Source organism: Podarcis gaigeae, assembly GCF_964106915.1.
Source record: "Podarcis gaigeae genome assembly, chromosome: 8".
In the NCBI taxonomy this organism is placed as follows: Eukaryota; Metazoa; Chordata; class Lepidosauria; order Squamata; family Lacertidae; genus Podarcis; species Podarcis gaigeae.
Window position 1 is genome coordinate 43,973,664 of NC_139684.1, and position 17,391 is coordinate 43,991,054.

Genomic DNA, 17,391 nt, shown 5'->3' on the forward strand with positions numbered 1-17,391 from the left:
TCACTTTATCTTGCCCAGCACAACCCAAAGCAACTTACAGTCAAAAAGACAGATACATTAAAAACAATAACACCTGCCCTCTTCTAAAAAGGCCACAGATAGTTAAAGGCCAAAGACCTGGTTATAGAGGGAAGTTGCTGAGTACCTAAAGATATATAATGATCGCTTCATGTGAGCCTCCCTGGGGAGAACATTCCACTAATGGGGAGCCACTGCAGAAAAGGCCTGTTCTCGTATTGTCACCCTCCGGACCTCTCATGGAGGGGGCACATGAAGAAGCGCCTCAAATCATGATTGCAAGTTAATTTTTAACCTGGATGTGTTTTCCTGTGGCAGTGTCACAAGCCAAGCAACACTGGCAAAAGTCAGAATATCAGGTGTGACTGAAGATGCCTTTTAAATTTTCATTACAAATTCAGGAAGAATGCATCATTTTCATAGGACACAGGTAGGCAACCTGCAGTTTGGGGGCCATACACAGCCCTCAACCTCATTCTGTGTGGCCTAGACTGACAAAATCAATGTCCTCTGGACAGTTTACAAACATAAATAAAATGCACAAATGCAATAAAACCGATACCGCAATTTCTTTACAGGTATTAAAGATTGTAATAGATTACAATCTATTAAATATATAGAAGGTAGCCATGAACCTCCTCTAGCCCCCTTTGGCAGCAACCTACTGGTGGCAACCTGCCTTCAGCAGTGGCCTTTCAGATAAACTACTGTGGCAAAGAAGGACTGAATAGCCATTCTTGATGAGAGCCTTTCTCTTCCTGCAGGTTTTGCCTATTTTGTATGAGGCAGGAAACCCTGTGCACCAGAACAGCAAGCTTCAGCACAAGCTGGAGAGTCTCATTGAAGAAGTCTCTCAGACTTGCAGCAGTGAAATCCAGGTAAGTAGGTAGAGTTCCATAGTCATCTAGTAGTAGGAGATGGAAAATACTTTGGAGAGCTGCTGCCAGTTAGAGTAGACAATATTGAGCTTAGATGGACCAAGTCTGCAGTTTTGCACCACACAACTGTAGCTCTTGGTGTGTGTTACAGAAATCAGCCTCCTGAGAAATTCTGCTTTTTTTTTTTTAAAGAGTGTTTTAATCTATATGGTGACAGAATTAAGTCTGTAATTGAACTGGAGACAAAGATGCTAACTGCTGCTGCAGCATATAAACTCTGTCTGCTAACAGGTACTGTGAACATACCTTTGCACCTTTTATGGCCATCAGAAGATATGCAAATATGACAAAAGCAAAAAGTTGGACCTCTGGCCTATAAATCCGAGAAGTCAAATGAGGTTTCTCCTTGCAGATCAGGACACAGATATCACTGCCTTAGTAGCTTCCTTTTTTAGCCACAATTTCACCAGAATGGGATCCCAATGAACCATCCTTTTGGGGAATAGACAGGGTGAAGCAGATTATCTAAGTGCACGCAATCACAGTGTGACCTTATTACCTTCAACAGCTTCACCCTTGTCCTTTTAACTACCCTAGTGACTTGAAATATTTTATACTGTGATACCAATACAGGAATTTGATTTGATTTGCAAATGTGTGTAAATGCCTAAATTCCATTGTTTATTAATAACACCAAAAATATTGTAAATATACATATAAAGCCTTAGACTAGAGGAAGGTGACCTGGAACCTCTTGCAGTGAATGGCTTCCCCAAACATGCTCCCAAGTAGAAAGTAATAAAACTTCAGGTTTTGACGACTCCTCATGCCACGTTTATTTCTTGCTTGTACTTTCTTCATAGACCATCATGCATGCCTCATTGGTTGCCACTCAGAGTTTGTGCCCCAAACTCATGCAGAAAAATGACTTTCAGGACCACCTGATCTCCAGCGTGCCAAAGAAGATGCTCCTTGACCAGCTTTTGACTGAGATGTACAGCAGGCTCACGTGGGTGACAGGACTAACCTTTCTCTTCAAGCCACACCAGAGTGCCTGTTTAGGTTGGAAGCATCTACTCAATCTTCAGCATTAAACGCTGAAGTAGAAAGAGAAAGGTTTTGCCTGCTGGCTGTGTTTCTCCTTGAGATTCCTGCTTCCTGGCATATAGCTTTTCAGTAGAGAGACATTTGGGGTAGATGGGGCCTCTGAACTGTCCTTTTTATTTTTCATACAAGTACTGTTCTCCATCGGCAGCTTAACCTCATATCTGTAAGAATCTTGAGCCTCTTGTCTGGTATATGGGTCTGCAGAACTGTTTCCATGGCTCAGGCAGAAACCAGCATCTTATGTCCTCTACATGGCACTCTCTGCTATGCAGATACATCTCTCTGACAGCTGTCTAGGCTCCTAGGGCATAGTCACACCACAGAGTTAAACTGATGAAACAGACATTCCTCTTTCCTAGGGAATACTGGGATTTGTAGTTCTGTGAGGGGGTAGCTTTTCAGAGAATTCTCAGCACCTCACCAGATAAAAATCCCCAAGATGCTTTAAAAAGGTTATGTTTTGTCCTCAGCTTCTAAAATTTGTATAACATTCCAATCAACTTTAATCAATTTTCACATTTTTGCGGCATACAGTATAGGACCACATTCTAGATGCATGTCTTCTTTCATTTTTCAAAGATAAAATAATTTATTTAAAATGTTTTCCAGACTTCTTCATGAAGAATGTAAGAAGTGCCTTGCTGTGTCAGCCCTCACTCACTAACAGATTCCAAGCAACTGAAATCTAGGTGCATCCTGTCTCTAAACTTGGAGGCTCCATTTAACCCTGATGACTAGTGGCCACTGATCCATATATTTTTTTCTGATAGTATTTTAAAGATACCTAAGCCTGGGGCCATAACCACATTCCCCAAGAGCAGGATCCATATATAAATTATTGTTATTATTTATTAGGTATCTTACATGCCCTTTACTCTGAGATCCCAGGGCAGGTTACAGCAATGAAAAAAGTACAGTACAGTACAGTTAAAACAAATTAACAGTTTAGACAAAAGGCTACATCATAAAATACACATACCCCAGGTGTCAGAACTGGGAGAAATCTTCTTCTCCCACCCATTTCTGGCCCTTTACCCAACATCTGATGGTCATGGGAGCCTTAGCAGTCACTTTATCTCACTTCTCAGCCTCCTTATTTCCCAAATCCTAACCCAAGTTATTGGTGCCAAAGTCTTACTAGACAGTGGATCTCTCCTTTGTGCTTTTCTGTGCTAATATTCCTGCTTTGTCCCTTCTTTGATAGGGAGATCCAGCAGTCAGTCACTGAGGCCATGGTCAATGGTATTGCTGATAAAATTTTGGAGGAGTTAGCCACTGTTCAAGGCAAGCTGGTGAGTGCCAGACAGGATTCTGGTCAATGTGCAAAGGCAAGACTGGCCCAGATAGGAGTTCTGTATGCTGCAATTCCTTCCCTTGCTTTGCTCTCCTCGGTGTTAATGCAGGTTAATGTAGGTTTGAATGTCATTTTGTCTCTACCTCTCTCTCTCTCTCTCTCTCTCTCTCTCTCTCTCTCTCTAACACAGCCCTTTTATCTGTTTAAAATATTATTCAGCTTTTCCACCAAGGAAGCTTGCTATATAAAAGGTTGAAGGAAGAACAAACACATGGTATATGTGACCCCACTTGTCAAGTTCTGGCTACTGCATCTCAAATTCTCAGATTCTTAAAGAGATGGAAAAGCCAGTTATATATGGTGATTCACTGGAACAAAACCACCATTTTCCCATGCCACCTGTCTAGTATACTGTCTCAGAGTCACTTTTTGAACCTACTTAAACCATTTCAGGAAAAGCACCTCTCAAAACTAGCCCAGGAGCCACAGGTGACGAATGCTGCAGACTGGAACACTTTTCAGCAGGGGCACAGAAGCCTGTGGGATGTTGTTGAGAAGGACTTCCAAAAGGAAGAGGTATGCATTTTCCAGCCCTCAGTGCATTCATTATTATGCTAGCATGAGCCTCACAGTAATTTCTAATTGGGATCAACCTAGTTATTTAAATGCTCTGCACACTATCTGAAAGCTATCCCTTCACGTTGCATCTGTGTCTCTCCTGATTTTACCTATATGTCCCAGTGTAGCTGGGGAGTGAATCCTGCTGTACTCTTTTTCCCAAAAAACAGCAGTACGGGAGTGGCCATAGGTGGCAGCAGCAGCAGTATGTACATACCTGTTCGATAACTTGAAAGGTAGCCCTGCTGGATCAGAGAAAAAACCTGTTTAGTCCAGCATCCTGTTTCCCAGTGTTGCCAGCCAGATGCTTCTGGGAAACCCAAAAGAGAGACATGAAGTCTGAGAGCAATAGCTTTCTCCCACTGATGTTCCCCAGCAACTGGTACTTGGAGAGGGCTCTGCAAGCCCATCAACCCAGACAAGTGTCACTTGAATCCACCAGTGGAAGGGATAACTGAATTTATACCCCAAGCTGCTTATCTGAGATGCCTTTGAAATTTATGTGCTACTTCTCATTCATCCCTATTTTTGTGCTACTTTACAGTGCTGGGCATAGTGACATCTTTGCTGTGAAAATACTTTCATCTGACAAGTCTTTTGAAAGCAGTGGTGGGAATCGCTCCTGATCTGTTGTAGACATTTGCAAAATTACACATAGCAGCTTGGTTCGATAGCCAAATTGTGTCACTAGACCTTGCTATGTATGTTTTCCTTCTGGGATTTTAGAGATATACTCACCACCTTCTGATATAGCTGCAAAGCTTCAAGCTTCAAATTAATATTCATCTCTGCTTTGGGAGACTGCTATGAGCATATCTGCGTCGCAGAATTAAAATGATCTAATAGTCATTCCCTGTCCCCAGTGAACCCTGGGAATTGTATTTCTTTGAGGGAAGGTGGTGATCTCATTTTAGCAGAGAAGTCTTGTCAAAGCACAGTTTTTAGCAATCTTTGAGAAAAGCCACAGCAATGAAACTGGTATGAAACAGAGATAGACTTGTAATAGGTTTGTCATTTCACTAATCTTCATTTAGTAGGTTGAGACCTAGACCTGTGTCATGGCCTGATCTAGGTGGATCATATCAGCAGCACTACCCTAATATAAATATACAGTAAAAAGGAGTGGGTTATCATCAAATCCATAAAAAAGTTTAAGGTATCTCTGAACAGAAGCTATAGTCCCCCCACAGCAGCCAGGCATTAAAAGTCCCTGCCTTGTGGTGACACCACTCCATCAAATTAGGGTCAAACTACATGTAATGTTGTGTATAGTGTGTAATTATGTCTGGGTTTTTGAAAATGTAATATTTAGTGTAGATGCACCCCCCCCAAATGAGCACAGGGATGGGATTCCAATTAAAATCCCCCTCATGCTGCAGTAGCCTTAGGAAAAAAGCTCTTGGTGCCTACAGAAGCTTCACATACACACAAGTAATAGGAGTACTGTTGGCAGGTTGGCAGGATCACAGCTGGGGAGGAGCCTGAGAACCTCAACTAGTATAAGAGATATATCTAAGAATTCCATGTTTTGTAGCTTTTCTTTAAATTTTGTATTCTGTTGAACATAAATAAACTCTGAAAAGAAAAGAAAATCAAGGGTTCCAAAACTTAACATTAAATTTGAAAGAGAGGGGAAAGATCAAGTTGTACACCATACATTTAACACAATGTACAGTTTGACCCACTCTGCATTTTTATCCTCAAACTTGTTTGTTTGTTTGTTTGATTGATTTGTAGGAATTTCTGTACCACTCAACATCTAAAATACCATACCTTTTAAGATTTAAAATAGACACAAAATAAAAAACAAGAAAATGATAAAGTATCTTCAGAAGTATCGATAACATGGCTAGGTCACTCTACACCAGGGGTAGGCAACCTAAGGCCTGTGGGCCAGATGTGGCCCAATCGCCTCAATCCGGCCTGCGGACGGTCCGGGAATCAGTGTGTTTTTACATAAGTAGAATGTGTCCTTTTATTTAAAATGCATTTCTGCCTTATTTGTGGGGCCTGCCTGGTGTTTTTACATGAGTAGAATGTGTGCTTTTATTTAAAATGCATCTCTGGGTTATTTGTGGGGCATAGGAATTTGTTCATTTCCCCCCTCAAAATATAGTCTGGCTCACCACGAGGTCTGAGGGACGGTGAACCGGCCCACGGCTGAAAAAGGTTGCTGACCCCTGCTCTACAGAGTAAGCTTGTGTGTGTAAGAAAGTTTTAAGCGAGCATCTAGCACTGTATGCACTGTAGGCTCTTCTTAGATGGCCAGAGGGTAGGAATTCCACAAAATAGGTGCAAAGGGCCTAGCTGCAGGGGTTCATGGATCAGACCTCAGGAATATGTAACAGGGTAAAACGTGCTTCTGAAGAAGACTGCACTGTCCCCTGCAACCTCTCTCATTACCAAGAAAATATAACAAACAAATAGAAAGAAAACCTACCCAAGTGACACTGACACAAAGCTCCCCCCACTAAGCAAAATAATGTAAGTTTACCACCCCACCTCCTCTTCCCCCCCTCCCCTTCTCTTTTCCCCCAGCCTGTACAACAGTGTCTCACACTGAATGTAACTGGTCAGTAGAAACGATTCTATGACCTGAAAAGAGACAATGCATGTAAACCAAGAAAATCCTTAATAAAAAATATTTTAAAAGCAGGCTACAGTGACAGGGCAGGTACATAGAGAATAAGACTGTCACTCAAATAGGCTGTTTCTAAGTTGTTTGGGATTTTATATACCATCAGCAAGACCTTAAACCTCGCCTGGTAGCATACTGGCAGCCAGTGCAACAGTACAGTTGGTTTTTAAAGTATTGTTTCCTCTCTTCACAGTACAAGATGGCTGCCCAATGGAAGCACAGCTGTTCCACAAGCATTCTCCCAACTCCTGGACTAAATGGTAAAGCTTATTATATGTGTTGGTATGAATGAGCGCCTTTTCTAAAATCCACTTAGCTGGGAAACAGTTTAGGTGAATGCCAAAGGGTTTTATTTTTTGTAAGTATTTATGTGATAAGCATGAGTTTGAAAACACATACAATCATATATGGACACTCAGTGGAGAGTTGAGAGTGGCTTTGGCCCCTGCTTGGTACGCAGTTGGTGGCACCTTTGTGTGAAATGCCCCAAATGCATCTCAGAGATGATTAGGCAGTAACTCTAACTCCACTAAGATGGAAGTAAGCCCCAATGAAGACAATAGGCCTTGCTTCTGTGTCTAGGATTGCAGCACTAAAAACTCATTGAAATTAATGGATATACATTAGGCACAACAAACTTGTCCTGTTGATTTCATTGGGGCTTTAGCATGACCAAGTACGTCTTGTTTTTGGCCCAAGTGACTTACCGTAATTCCTGTATACTTCAATTTCAGGGCAGGTTTATACATTGGCATGTCTCCATGGAAGATTGCTTTCCTATCACCAGAGCCAGACTTAACATTAGGCAAAGTGGGGCAGCAACCTCCAGTGGGGCTGGGGAGTAGGCAGCAAAGTACTGAAGGAATGGTGGTGAGATATTGGATAGCAGAGCTGTGTGTGCTCCACATAGCCTGTGCTCCCTCACTTCCCTTTCTGAGCTACCCTGCTGCCCTTGGTTACAGTGGAGGATGCTGTCTGGTCATTTTTGTGGAAGCTAGATTTGACTGCCACTCCAGTTGGCTTCCATCCAAGTCATGGGAAGCACCACCTTGTCCTTTGCCTCAAGCAGCAAAATGTCTTAGAGTGGCTCTGCCTGTCACAACTTTATACTCTGGTTGTAGCATTGCACAACCCAGCCTAAAATGGTTGATCTTTGTACAGGAGTGGTTCCCACATCTTATGTTCGGAATAAATGATACAAAGTCACCAGCGCTCTTAAATTTTAGGTGGCCAGAATCCCCTATCTCTCCTTGAGTTATATAGGTCTTGCATGTGCTTTCCTTCTCCTCCTTCAACCAGTCTAGGAAGGAAGGGAGAATGGAGAGACAATGGCAAATTGGTAGATTCCATACTTTGCATTTTTCTATTGTGAACTGCTCTGGGATCTTTGGATGAAGGGAGGTGTACATTTTTTAATAATAATAATAATAATAATAATAATAATAATACCACCACCAGGTTCAATTCCTGGCATCTCTAGTTTAAAAACCTATTGCAAAAGACCAGTCTGAAACCCTGGAGTGCCATTGCCAGTTACAGTAGACAATACTAGGCTAGATGGACAAATAGTCAAATCTGGGTAGGTATAAGGCAGCTTGCTAAGGCCCTACGAGGTGTGGGTGGCAGCAAGGCAAATGTAGTCTGGTGACTGTAACAGATGGGGCAGCAAGAAGGATGACAGGAGAAATGTGGATTTCATCATGTGTCCAGTTGCTGGATAGCAGCAGCAGTAATGGGTAAGTGGGGGAGCAGGAATATGGGACAACACAGAAGCAGTGGTGCCTCGGGTTACATATGCTTCAGGTTACATACGCTTCAGGTTACACACTCCGCTAACCCAGAAATAGTGCTTCAGGTTAAGAACTTTGCTTCGGGATGAGAACAGAAATCGTGCTCCGGCGGCGCGGTGGCAGCAGGAGGCCCTATTAGCTAAAGTGGTGCTTCAGGTTAAGAATAGTTTCAGGTTAAGTACACACCTCCGGAACGAATTAAGTACTTAACCCGAGGTACCACTGTACTGGGGTTGTCTCCTGTTCACATGCAAGTGGGTGGCTGGCTTCAGGAAGTCACAGCACAGTTGGCTTAGGTTGTTTGCAAAGCAGACTTTGGCAACCTCTGAAAAGTGGGACTCCTTGCTTCACTCAAAATGAAAAGAAAAGGTGGGGGAGAGGAGACACGACCTGGCTTTGTACAGAACCACCCACTCCTATTTGTCTTTGGAAAATAAAATAAATCTGTAGCTGCTCCAGCTTCTATTCCTCAAAGCGTGAGCTAGCCAGGAAATCAGTCTCAGCCAGGGGATGCACTAGCTGCTCCTCCTCATCCTTCCTGAGGCAAGGCAGGCTTTTCCCATTGGTGCACAAAGCCCCGAGCCCATTAGCAGTAGCCAAGTCTGCCTTGTCAGTTTAGTCGCCTGATATGTAACAAATCTGCCTGTGTGACAGGAGACGTTGCTGTGCTGCATAGTGGCAGCCTGCTGTCCGCCTGGCAACTCCAAGGATTCCTCCCCCCTCCCCCCTCCCCCCACCTCCTCCGACCTCTCTCTTTCAGGTCTATCGGAACTCGATTTTAAGGTAGAGGCAGAAGATAACAAGATTGGGGCTCCCCAGGCTGAGCTGTCACTCAGCCGTGCCTCCGTGAAGTCACGCCCTGCCTCCACAAAGGATGCTGAAGCTGGGAGCAGGCTGCTTCCTTGCACAGAGCCTGCATCCGCACAATCCCTTATGGACCTGCCGACTGCAGGAGAGAAATTGGAGCATTATACCCGAGACAGGCCCAGGCCCAACCGCAGGAACAGGCAGCCCCCCAGCAAGCCAAATGTAAGACTCCTCTTGCTTTTTTAAATCTCTAATTGCTTTTGCAGATGCACAAGGCGTGTGTGTGTGTGTGTGTGTGGAGAGAGGAAGAAGAGAGAGAGAGAGAGAGAGAGAGAGAGAGAGAGAGAGAGAGATGGGCAAATGCCTTACGGGTGTTTATTGCAGCCCTGGAAGATGAAATGAGTAGAACAGCAGCTGTTTGATTATGCGCTTGTCAGCTGGGCACTGGCCACTGCTGCGTAGAGGACAAGGTTGTTTATATATGAGTATATGCAGCATTTGGGGGTCTGGAAGCAGATCTTGGCTGCTTGTGTTTATTTCTTGGGTTTTGCAAGGTAGGGGAAATTGTAGCACTGCCCACTCTAGGAAAACTGCAATCTGGATTCTGTGGCAACCATCTGCATGCACTCACTCACTTTTGAGTGCTATGTTTATTCAAACATTTATGGAAGAACAAACTTATACTGCTGCATGGACAATCTACTGTCTCTTTCTGAAAAAAATGTGGATTATTTTTGGAACTGTTAGCATGGATTATGCCACTAGATCCTTAGAATATATAAACAGCTAAGTAAGGCCTTTGCTCTTTGAACATTTTGGGCATTGACCTGGTATGTTTTCCCAGGTGAAGGAGAATAAGGGAAGGGAAGGCTTGTACCACGAGATGTCTTTTTAGCAGAAAATGGTCCATTTATAGAATTATAAATTAACACTTTGACTACAGCGGAGAGTAAAAACAAAAAACAAAAACTTTGTGGTGCAGCCCAAGCTATATATAATTAGAGAACTAGAAATCTGTGTTTAACAGGGGGGGGGTGTGTGTGAGAGAGAAAGAGAAATGCATTCTTTGAGTGATATGTGAATCCAGATTATGAATATAGCAATGCAAGTGATGCCTCAGAAGATGGAAGATGGAGAGTGGAGTTTGGCGTCCCTGCAAAGGTAACACATGTTTCTTCATCGCTTGTTGCCTTGAGGCACTGGGGCTGAGGGCTGTTTCCCACCACTACTTTCTTTTTAGGGTGAAGCGTACCCAAAGTGTGTTTGTGTATGGTTACCACATACTTGGAAAAGTTCAAAATGTGGGTTGAACTAAGCAGTGGTGAATAGTGAATTGTGAACTCTCTGTCTGATAATTAGTATTTATTCAATTGGACACCCACAAGAAATTGCAGGAGGCGGGTGAAGGCAGTAGTCATTTAATTAGACCCTGGACTTAAATGTGGGCCTTTCTTTTTAGATTAAAATTTGTATTACTTCACTTGCTTCAAAATGTGGTAAGTTAGCCCTGCTGCATTTACAGGTCCCTCTGTTCACTTTGGCAAGTGAGGCCCTGCATGGTATTATTACATTTATAACTTACCTTTCCTCCAAGGAGCCCAAGAAAGTGCATGTAGGTCTCCTCCATGATTTATACTCACAACCACCCTGTGAGGTAGGTTAGACTGAGAGTTGGTGATTGGCCCAGTGTCATCCTGGGAGCTTTATGGCTAAGTGGGGATTTAAACCCTGGTCTCTCGGGTCTTGGTCTGACATGCTAACTAATACACAATACTTTCTTGTTTCATTGTAATGAATTGACTCCCATGATCACTTCAGTGCCTGAAGGCCACAGGTTTCTTCCATCCCAGAAGTAATGGGAGAAAGGGGTTCAGAAAAAGCATACCAAAGAGCCTCTGCTATTTTAACTACTCTCGTAACAGTACTTTCTGCAAGAATAGAGAAGGGACCCTTTCCTGCCTGCCTCCTGCTCCCTGATTTAGCCGCCCTGGATATTCTCATTGAATACTAAAACTGCTTCTCATACATTAACCTAGACATGCTTGCAATAGTCCTGTAAGGCAGACCCATGGTATTAATATTAATCCCCACATTGTTTGAAGATGGCATTGGGTTGCATGAAGCTGAGAACTTGTGACTTGTCTAAGGCAATCCAATGGATTTGCATGGCTAAGATTGGAACCAAAGATGTTTTGGCATATAGCTTTTGCTACTCTATAATGCTACTGTTATATAATAAAGATGTGTTTGTACATTCACACAAATGTATGAGATGCCTGACCACTTATTTTGGTGCTGCGGACAACATTTCCTACATCTGACTAGGAACTTCTTTTAAATCAGGCTCTTACTCCCAGACTACGCTGAAGTGAAGGAGTGGGGAGAGTTTAGCTATTTATTGCCTTATGGTCTCTTACTCCCAATACTAGAAACAACAATTGAGACTTGAACCCAAGACCATTCAGTTAAGTTGAGATGGCACCATAATTTCAGGACTGATCAAAGAAAGCAAAGAAAACACAAGCTTAATGTATGAAATTTGTGAATGGCATCTAGGACAGATGTCTTTAAAAGGGTTTGGTCAAATTAATGGAGGATAGATCTATGAAAAATTATTCACCCTAGCAGCTCAATGGGACCCCCAAAAAGGGCACGACAAGTGGAGGCTGCTGCTGTTTCTCATGTTGGAAGCTCTGATGTTGGAATCAGAGAGATGGAAGGGACCTTAAAAGTAATCAGGTCCAACCCCTTGCCACTGCAGTCTGTCCTCTGCTTCAGTGTCTTGTTACTGCTTGCATGCTTGGAGGGGGTTAGGTAAACAGACAACAGCAACAAGGAGAAGGAGCGAGAGCAGAGTGCTGTGGAAGTTAGCGCTGGTCTTCCTGCTGGGTTGTGGGCTTTGGCTGTTGCTCAGTGATGCCAGCCCTGGGTATACCTTATGACTCTGAGATACTGGGAGCAAGCAGCAGGGGATGACTTATTTCTATAGGGCTTCTCAAGGGCACTGGAAATACTAGACTACATGGACCCTTTATTTGAGCCATCATAGGCATTCCTTATGTTCTTTGTCTCAGTGTCTTTTGAAACAGGACCATGTACCTCTAAGTATAAATGGGTGAAGCTGAATATTTTGAGTTTCCTCAATTTCTTAATCTTTTCAGTTCTTCACATTTGTACATCAGTTTGTAATATCTATTTTTTAAAGTTCTCATGAAAATTCATTTTAGTATAAATTTATTTTAATATAAACAATTGTATGCAGGTTTCCCCAATATACACATTTTTCCAAATCAAAATACAGTACACAATTAAACTATGGAACTCGTTCCCGTAGGAGGCAGTGATGGCCCACCAACTTGGATGACTTGAAAAAAGGATTGGACAAAGTCATGGAGGATGAGGCTATCAATGGCTGCTAGCCAGAATGGCTAGGCTCTGCCTCCGTGGCTGGAGGCAGCAATGCTTCTGAATACTAGTTGCTGAAAACTGCAGGTGGGAAGAGTGCTCTTGCGCTTGGGTGCTGCTTGCAGGTTTCCCACTGGAATTTGGTTAGCCACTGTAAGAACAGGATGCTGGTCTAGATGGCCTATGGCCTGATCCTGCAGGGCTGTTTTATGTTTTTAATTTTCTGTAATATAGTACATTTTGTATGTTATTTTCACTAATATGTGCATTTTAATGCAGGCTGTATTCTAGTATACATATTTTTACACACATTACTTGGCTGGAGAACTGCACTGTGCAAAGTTCAAAGAAGTGTAAACTTTGAAGGATGCTTGTGCTTTGGGTCAAATGTTGTTTAAGAAAGTGCAAATTAGGTAGATTCATCTTTGAATGCAAAGTGAATCAAATTTCTCTTCCATCCCTACTTCTGAGAAACCAAAAACTCTCAGGCATGTTTGCATCATTACATGTTTATATTTCCATGTGTGCCCATATAACCCAAATCATTCCAGATATGTAGATACATGCATATTAATTAGTGAGAGTGCAGGCAGGAGAGTGAATGACACCTATAGGTTGCCCCAATTGCTTACATCTCACCTATGGGTTGTGCAGGGCAAATTTGTCCCATAAAAATGTATTGGGCAGCCACTGCTGGAAACAACTATTTCCTATGAGTGGAAGCACTGTGAGATGTGTGGTGGATATGTGACCTACTGGATTTAGGCCTTTGAGATCATTGGACAGGAGTGGGGAACCACTTTTGCACAGAGGGACAGATTCAAAAGTGGCCAACCTTTTTAGGCTACATTGACAGGTGGGTGGCTCTGCTCACCTGTCAGTTACCGGTACCTTTGATAATGCCCTCAAAGGCTCCTGATTGTTCCTTTTCAGCTGCAGCTTTACCTGTGTGATGCATGATGTCATATGACATCAGATGAGTGGTAGGTGAGCCTAGCCCAGCAAATAAGTTGTGGTGGCCAAATTTGGCCTGGTGGACCTAATTAGGCCCAGAGACTGCAGAATTCCCGCCACTACAGTAGTGTTTTTTTACTAGTTTGAATCCATTGAAACAGCATAACTCAGGCATAGGCAAACTCGACCCTCCAGATGTTTTGAGACTACAACTCTCATCATCCTTAGCCAACAGGACCAGTGGTCAGGGATGGTGGCAATTGTAGTCTAAAAACATCTGGAGGGCCGAGTTTGCCTATGCCTGGCATAACTATTTGGTATAGAAGTCACTGACATTGCTTCAGGAAGGCCTGAAATAATCAGATATCCTTCCCTGGCTGCCCTTTGCTTGATTTTCCCCTTCTTTTGTTGAAGGGTTATACAGAGATCCCAAGATTGCTGTATTATTTTTTTTGTTAAGCCCAGCAAATGTACTGCAATTAAGGTTTCCAAGGTTCTTTGTAGAGACATTTCCTCCAAACCAGGTTGTTTACATTTTGGATATGCCTTCTATATGCAATAATCAGTGGAAATGCTCATATCATTTGGACCACTAGAAAAAAGGGGTAGGTTGTGCTCAAGTGAGAGTAGTAAATGTCAGAAAGGATGTGATGAGAGACCACCCACCAAAACATCACTACACATATGACAAACTAAAGCACAAAAATGTGCTAACAAGCTTCCACAGCAGCAGCAGTAGCTGCTGATGTGAAACAGGTTGTTTTTACTTATCAGCAGTAAAGGAAAATCAGGATTAAATGTGTAAAAAGGAAAAGCACAAACTAGTATTTTATAATGATGTTGTGTGCATGCTGTGTAAATTTGGGTGCATGAGTAGCACCGATTGCACAATAAATTCCCTTCTGGAAACATCCAAGCATTCTAGTTAACAGGAGTCCTGCAATTTCAGATAGCTCTTAAGCTTGTTAAATCTGCCACAAAAACTCACCAGTGCAGACAATGTTCACTTGCATATGTTAATTTCCTAAAACGTGTGCCAAATTAAAACAGTCCAGCATTAAAATGGAATTTTAAAATGAACTATATTGGAATCCAAGAAGCCCTTTTAGGCTAGCCAGTCAGAAGACAACCTCAGTGTAGACCAGAGTGTGTTGTGTAATTTCCGGGATGCTCAAATTGGCTTTAAATTTTGGAAAACAGCCAAAGCCTGTGTTTGCTTTCCTCCCTTAAAAAACAATTAAAATATGTGTTCCCAGGGCCACAAAAAAAATCCCCAGCATCCTCTGCAGATACATATTGGGGTGCCAAATGATTTGGAGTTCTGCACCCTGGTGTTTCTGCCAGTACTGATGCAAAGGTAGGCCCACACAGTTGCATTTATGCATTGCTCCTCCGCACGCCCCGGCAGCCCCTGCTGGCGCCATGCTCGGCCTCCGCTGCGCCGCCGGGCAGGGATGTGAGTCTGACAGGCGAGCTGCCGGGGCGCGCGGAGGAGCAGTTGCATTGCTGCTGCTTGCGCTGGGCGCCTCCTGGGCGGCACGCCCGCCGGACCGGAGCAGCCGCCAGAGATGCGGCAGCCCATGGGACAAGGCGGGCAGTCTGTGGGGTCGCGCCGGCGGGGGACCTCCGGAGGCGGCCTCTCTGCTCACCACCTCCTTTGTGCTGAAAGGCGACGCGGCGCACAACCAGGCGATGGTGCACTGGATGGGCAAGAACAGCAGCGAGAACGGCGGCTACACGGGCCACATGAAGAGGTCTGGCGGGCCGGATTCAGCCCGCGGGCCTTGTGTTTGACACCCGTGTTCTAGGATAACTTGAGACTCATGTACTGCCACCAGGGGAGACCTGCTAGGTGCATTCCCAAAACCAAGTGTAGGATCAACAGTTACTGTCATTAACTGGATCCATCATTTTGTGTGGAGTCTTGGAGAGACTGCTTTCCTCACATGAACATATCCTGCTTGGATTCTACTCTGTATCCTAAAGGTGTGTAAGGAAGAAGATTTTCTCATTTTTTTTTGAGCATACACCATGTTCTAAATCAGAGCCTTCTTAGCTAAAGGGTTCATGCAGCAAGGAAGCTAAAGCAGAATTTGGGAGTAGATTGTATTTTCATGTCCAGTAGGAGTTGCTTCCTTTGGCTTGATTCTAGATGATTAAATAAGAACTTTAAATGCTTAAATAAAAGCATGGGCTGGAGAATTAACCAAGTTTCTAAAATGCCTTCATACTTCTCAGATTTCAGTTTATACCATCTGGGTTTCAATAGCATATTCTGCAACCCTACTGTGGCATATATAATCTGCAGTTTTAAAGTGTGAGGATTGGATTACATTTAGGGTATGTTGTATTAACTCTTTTGTAGCTCCATAATCCAATCTGTAAGACAGAGGTTGCTTCCAGGGTTGCTGAAAGGTTGAGAACGCTGGTCAAATTTATGTAAAGCTGATTTGATGTTTGGAAATAGTAATGGCAAGATAATAAAAAAGTGGTGGTGTCTGCACTGTTCTGGGCAAAACTAAAAATGTATATGGATTTCTATGTCATACACTATGGTCACTTTTAGAGACCTGTCTTCTTTATGTCTATTTCCATCTTCTACAGAAAAGTCCCTCTAATATTAATGAAGCATAAATTCAGTTGCAACTAATTTGTTTTATTGATTTCAGTGGGACTAACATTCTCTAAATTTGGGCTCATGTATTTACCGGTAGTCCTGGGGATTAGTTATGTGTTTCCATATAGATGTACATGGAGTCCATTTTGCCACAAGTGACTTTTTAATCAGTTGTTTTGTTTTTGTAATGGTTTATGGTTGAAACAAACTTTTATTTATTTACTGTAGAGACCCACCACCATTTGTTCAGTAACTATCTGCCAGTCCCACGCCTTGACCAAACACATGAGCTTTACATTGTGCTTCCGAAACTGTTCCCAGCACTACCAACAAATTGGAAAAGTACCTGGAAAGCCTCCACAGTCCAGCCCCCTCATTTTGAAACCACTCCATCTGCTGTGAATATGGGTTGTGTGAATCTCTATGTAGCTTAATGAGACTGATTGTTAAAGTATGTGCACAGCACATAACTCAACCCTTACATTGTTAACTGTGCTGCTGCTGCACTCATTTCCAGGAGCTTCACAATGCTATAATAAATGTGTCTAGAGCAGGGGTCAGCAACCTTTTTCAGCCATGGGCTGGTCCACCATCCCTCAGACCATGTGGTGGGCCGGACTATATTTTTTGGGGAGGGGGGATGAACAAATTCCTATGCCCCGCAAATAACCCAGAGATGCATTTTAAATAAAAGCACACATTCTACTCATGTAAACACACACTGACTCCCGAACCGTCTGTTGGCCGGATTGAGAAGGCAATTGGGCCGCATCCAGCCCCCAGGCCTTAGTTTGTCTATCCCTGGTCTAGAAAGTTGGGACCTGTCATGCTAAGGCAGCATTAAAATACCCTTCTTATATAGTTTTTCTATATTTTACTAATGTCTAAAAACAAGATTTACTGGTATAGCTGGAACAAAATTATATTGAAGGCTGTTAATCAGAACTGGATGAAGAGGTGGTGAGGTTCAATATTATTGGTTAAGAAAAAGATGCCATCATGCCTAATAAAGGTCATGTGAGGCATGCCTCCTACTGGTACACCAGCCCTTATCATCCTTTCTGTTTTTTTCTGTTTCTTCTGAAAGAAAACTGCATTCTCTTCTGATTAGAATCCTGCACTTGGTGCTTGTCACCATTTTTTAATATAAATGTACAGTAAACTGTTCTTCTATTAAACGTGTTTTGAAAACAATTCTGTTTTCCTTTTTTTATATTCAGTCTAGAAATTCATTCTGACATCATGCATTAAGTTTGGCCCTTACT

The 17,391-nt window shown here is 42.9% G+C and overlaps 1 protein-coding gene across 3 annotated transcripts in view; it reads left to right on the forward strand.

Annotated features, from left to right (window-relative positions):
• Positions 1 to 17,391, forward strand: part of CARMIL2 (capping protein regulator and myosin 1 linker 2) — a 65,915-nt gene that overhangs the window by 36,746 nt on the left and 11,778 nt on the right. For all 3 annotated transcript variants that reach the window (XM_083752209.1, XM_083752210.1, XM_083752211.1), the window contains 6 exons: positions 783 to 896; positions 1,760 to 1,905; positions 3,208 to 3,295; positions 3,751 to 3,873; positions 6,747 to 6,813; positions 9,104 to 9,372. In XM_083752209.1, the coding sequence (XP_083608335.1) occupies positions 783 to 896; positions 1,760 to 1,905; positions 3,208 to 3,295; positions 3,751 to 3,873; positions 6,747 to 6,813; positions 9,104 to 9,372 (807 nt within the window). The remainder of the gene's footprint in view (positions 1 to 782; positions 897 to 1,759; positions 1,906 to 3,207; positions 3,296 to 3,750; positions 3,874 to 6,746; positions 6,814 to 9,103; positions 9,373 to 17,391) is intronic.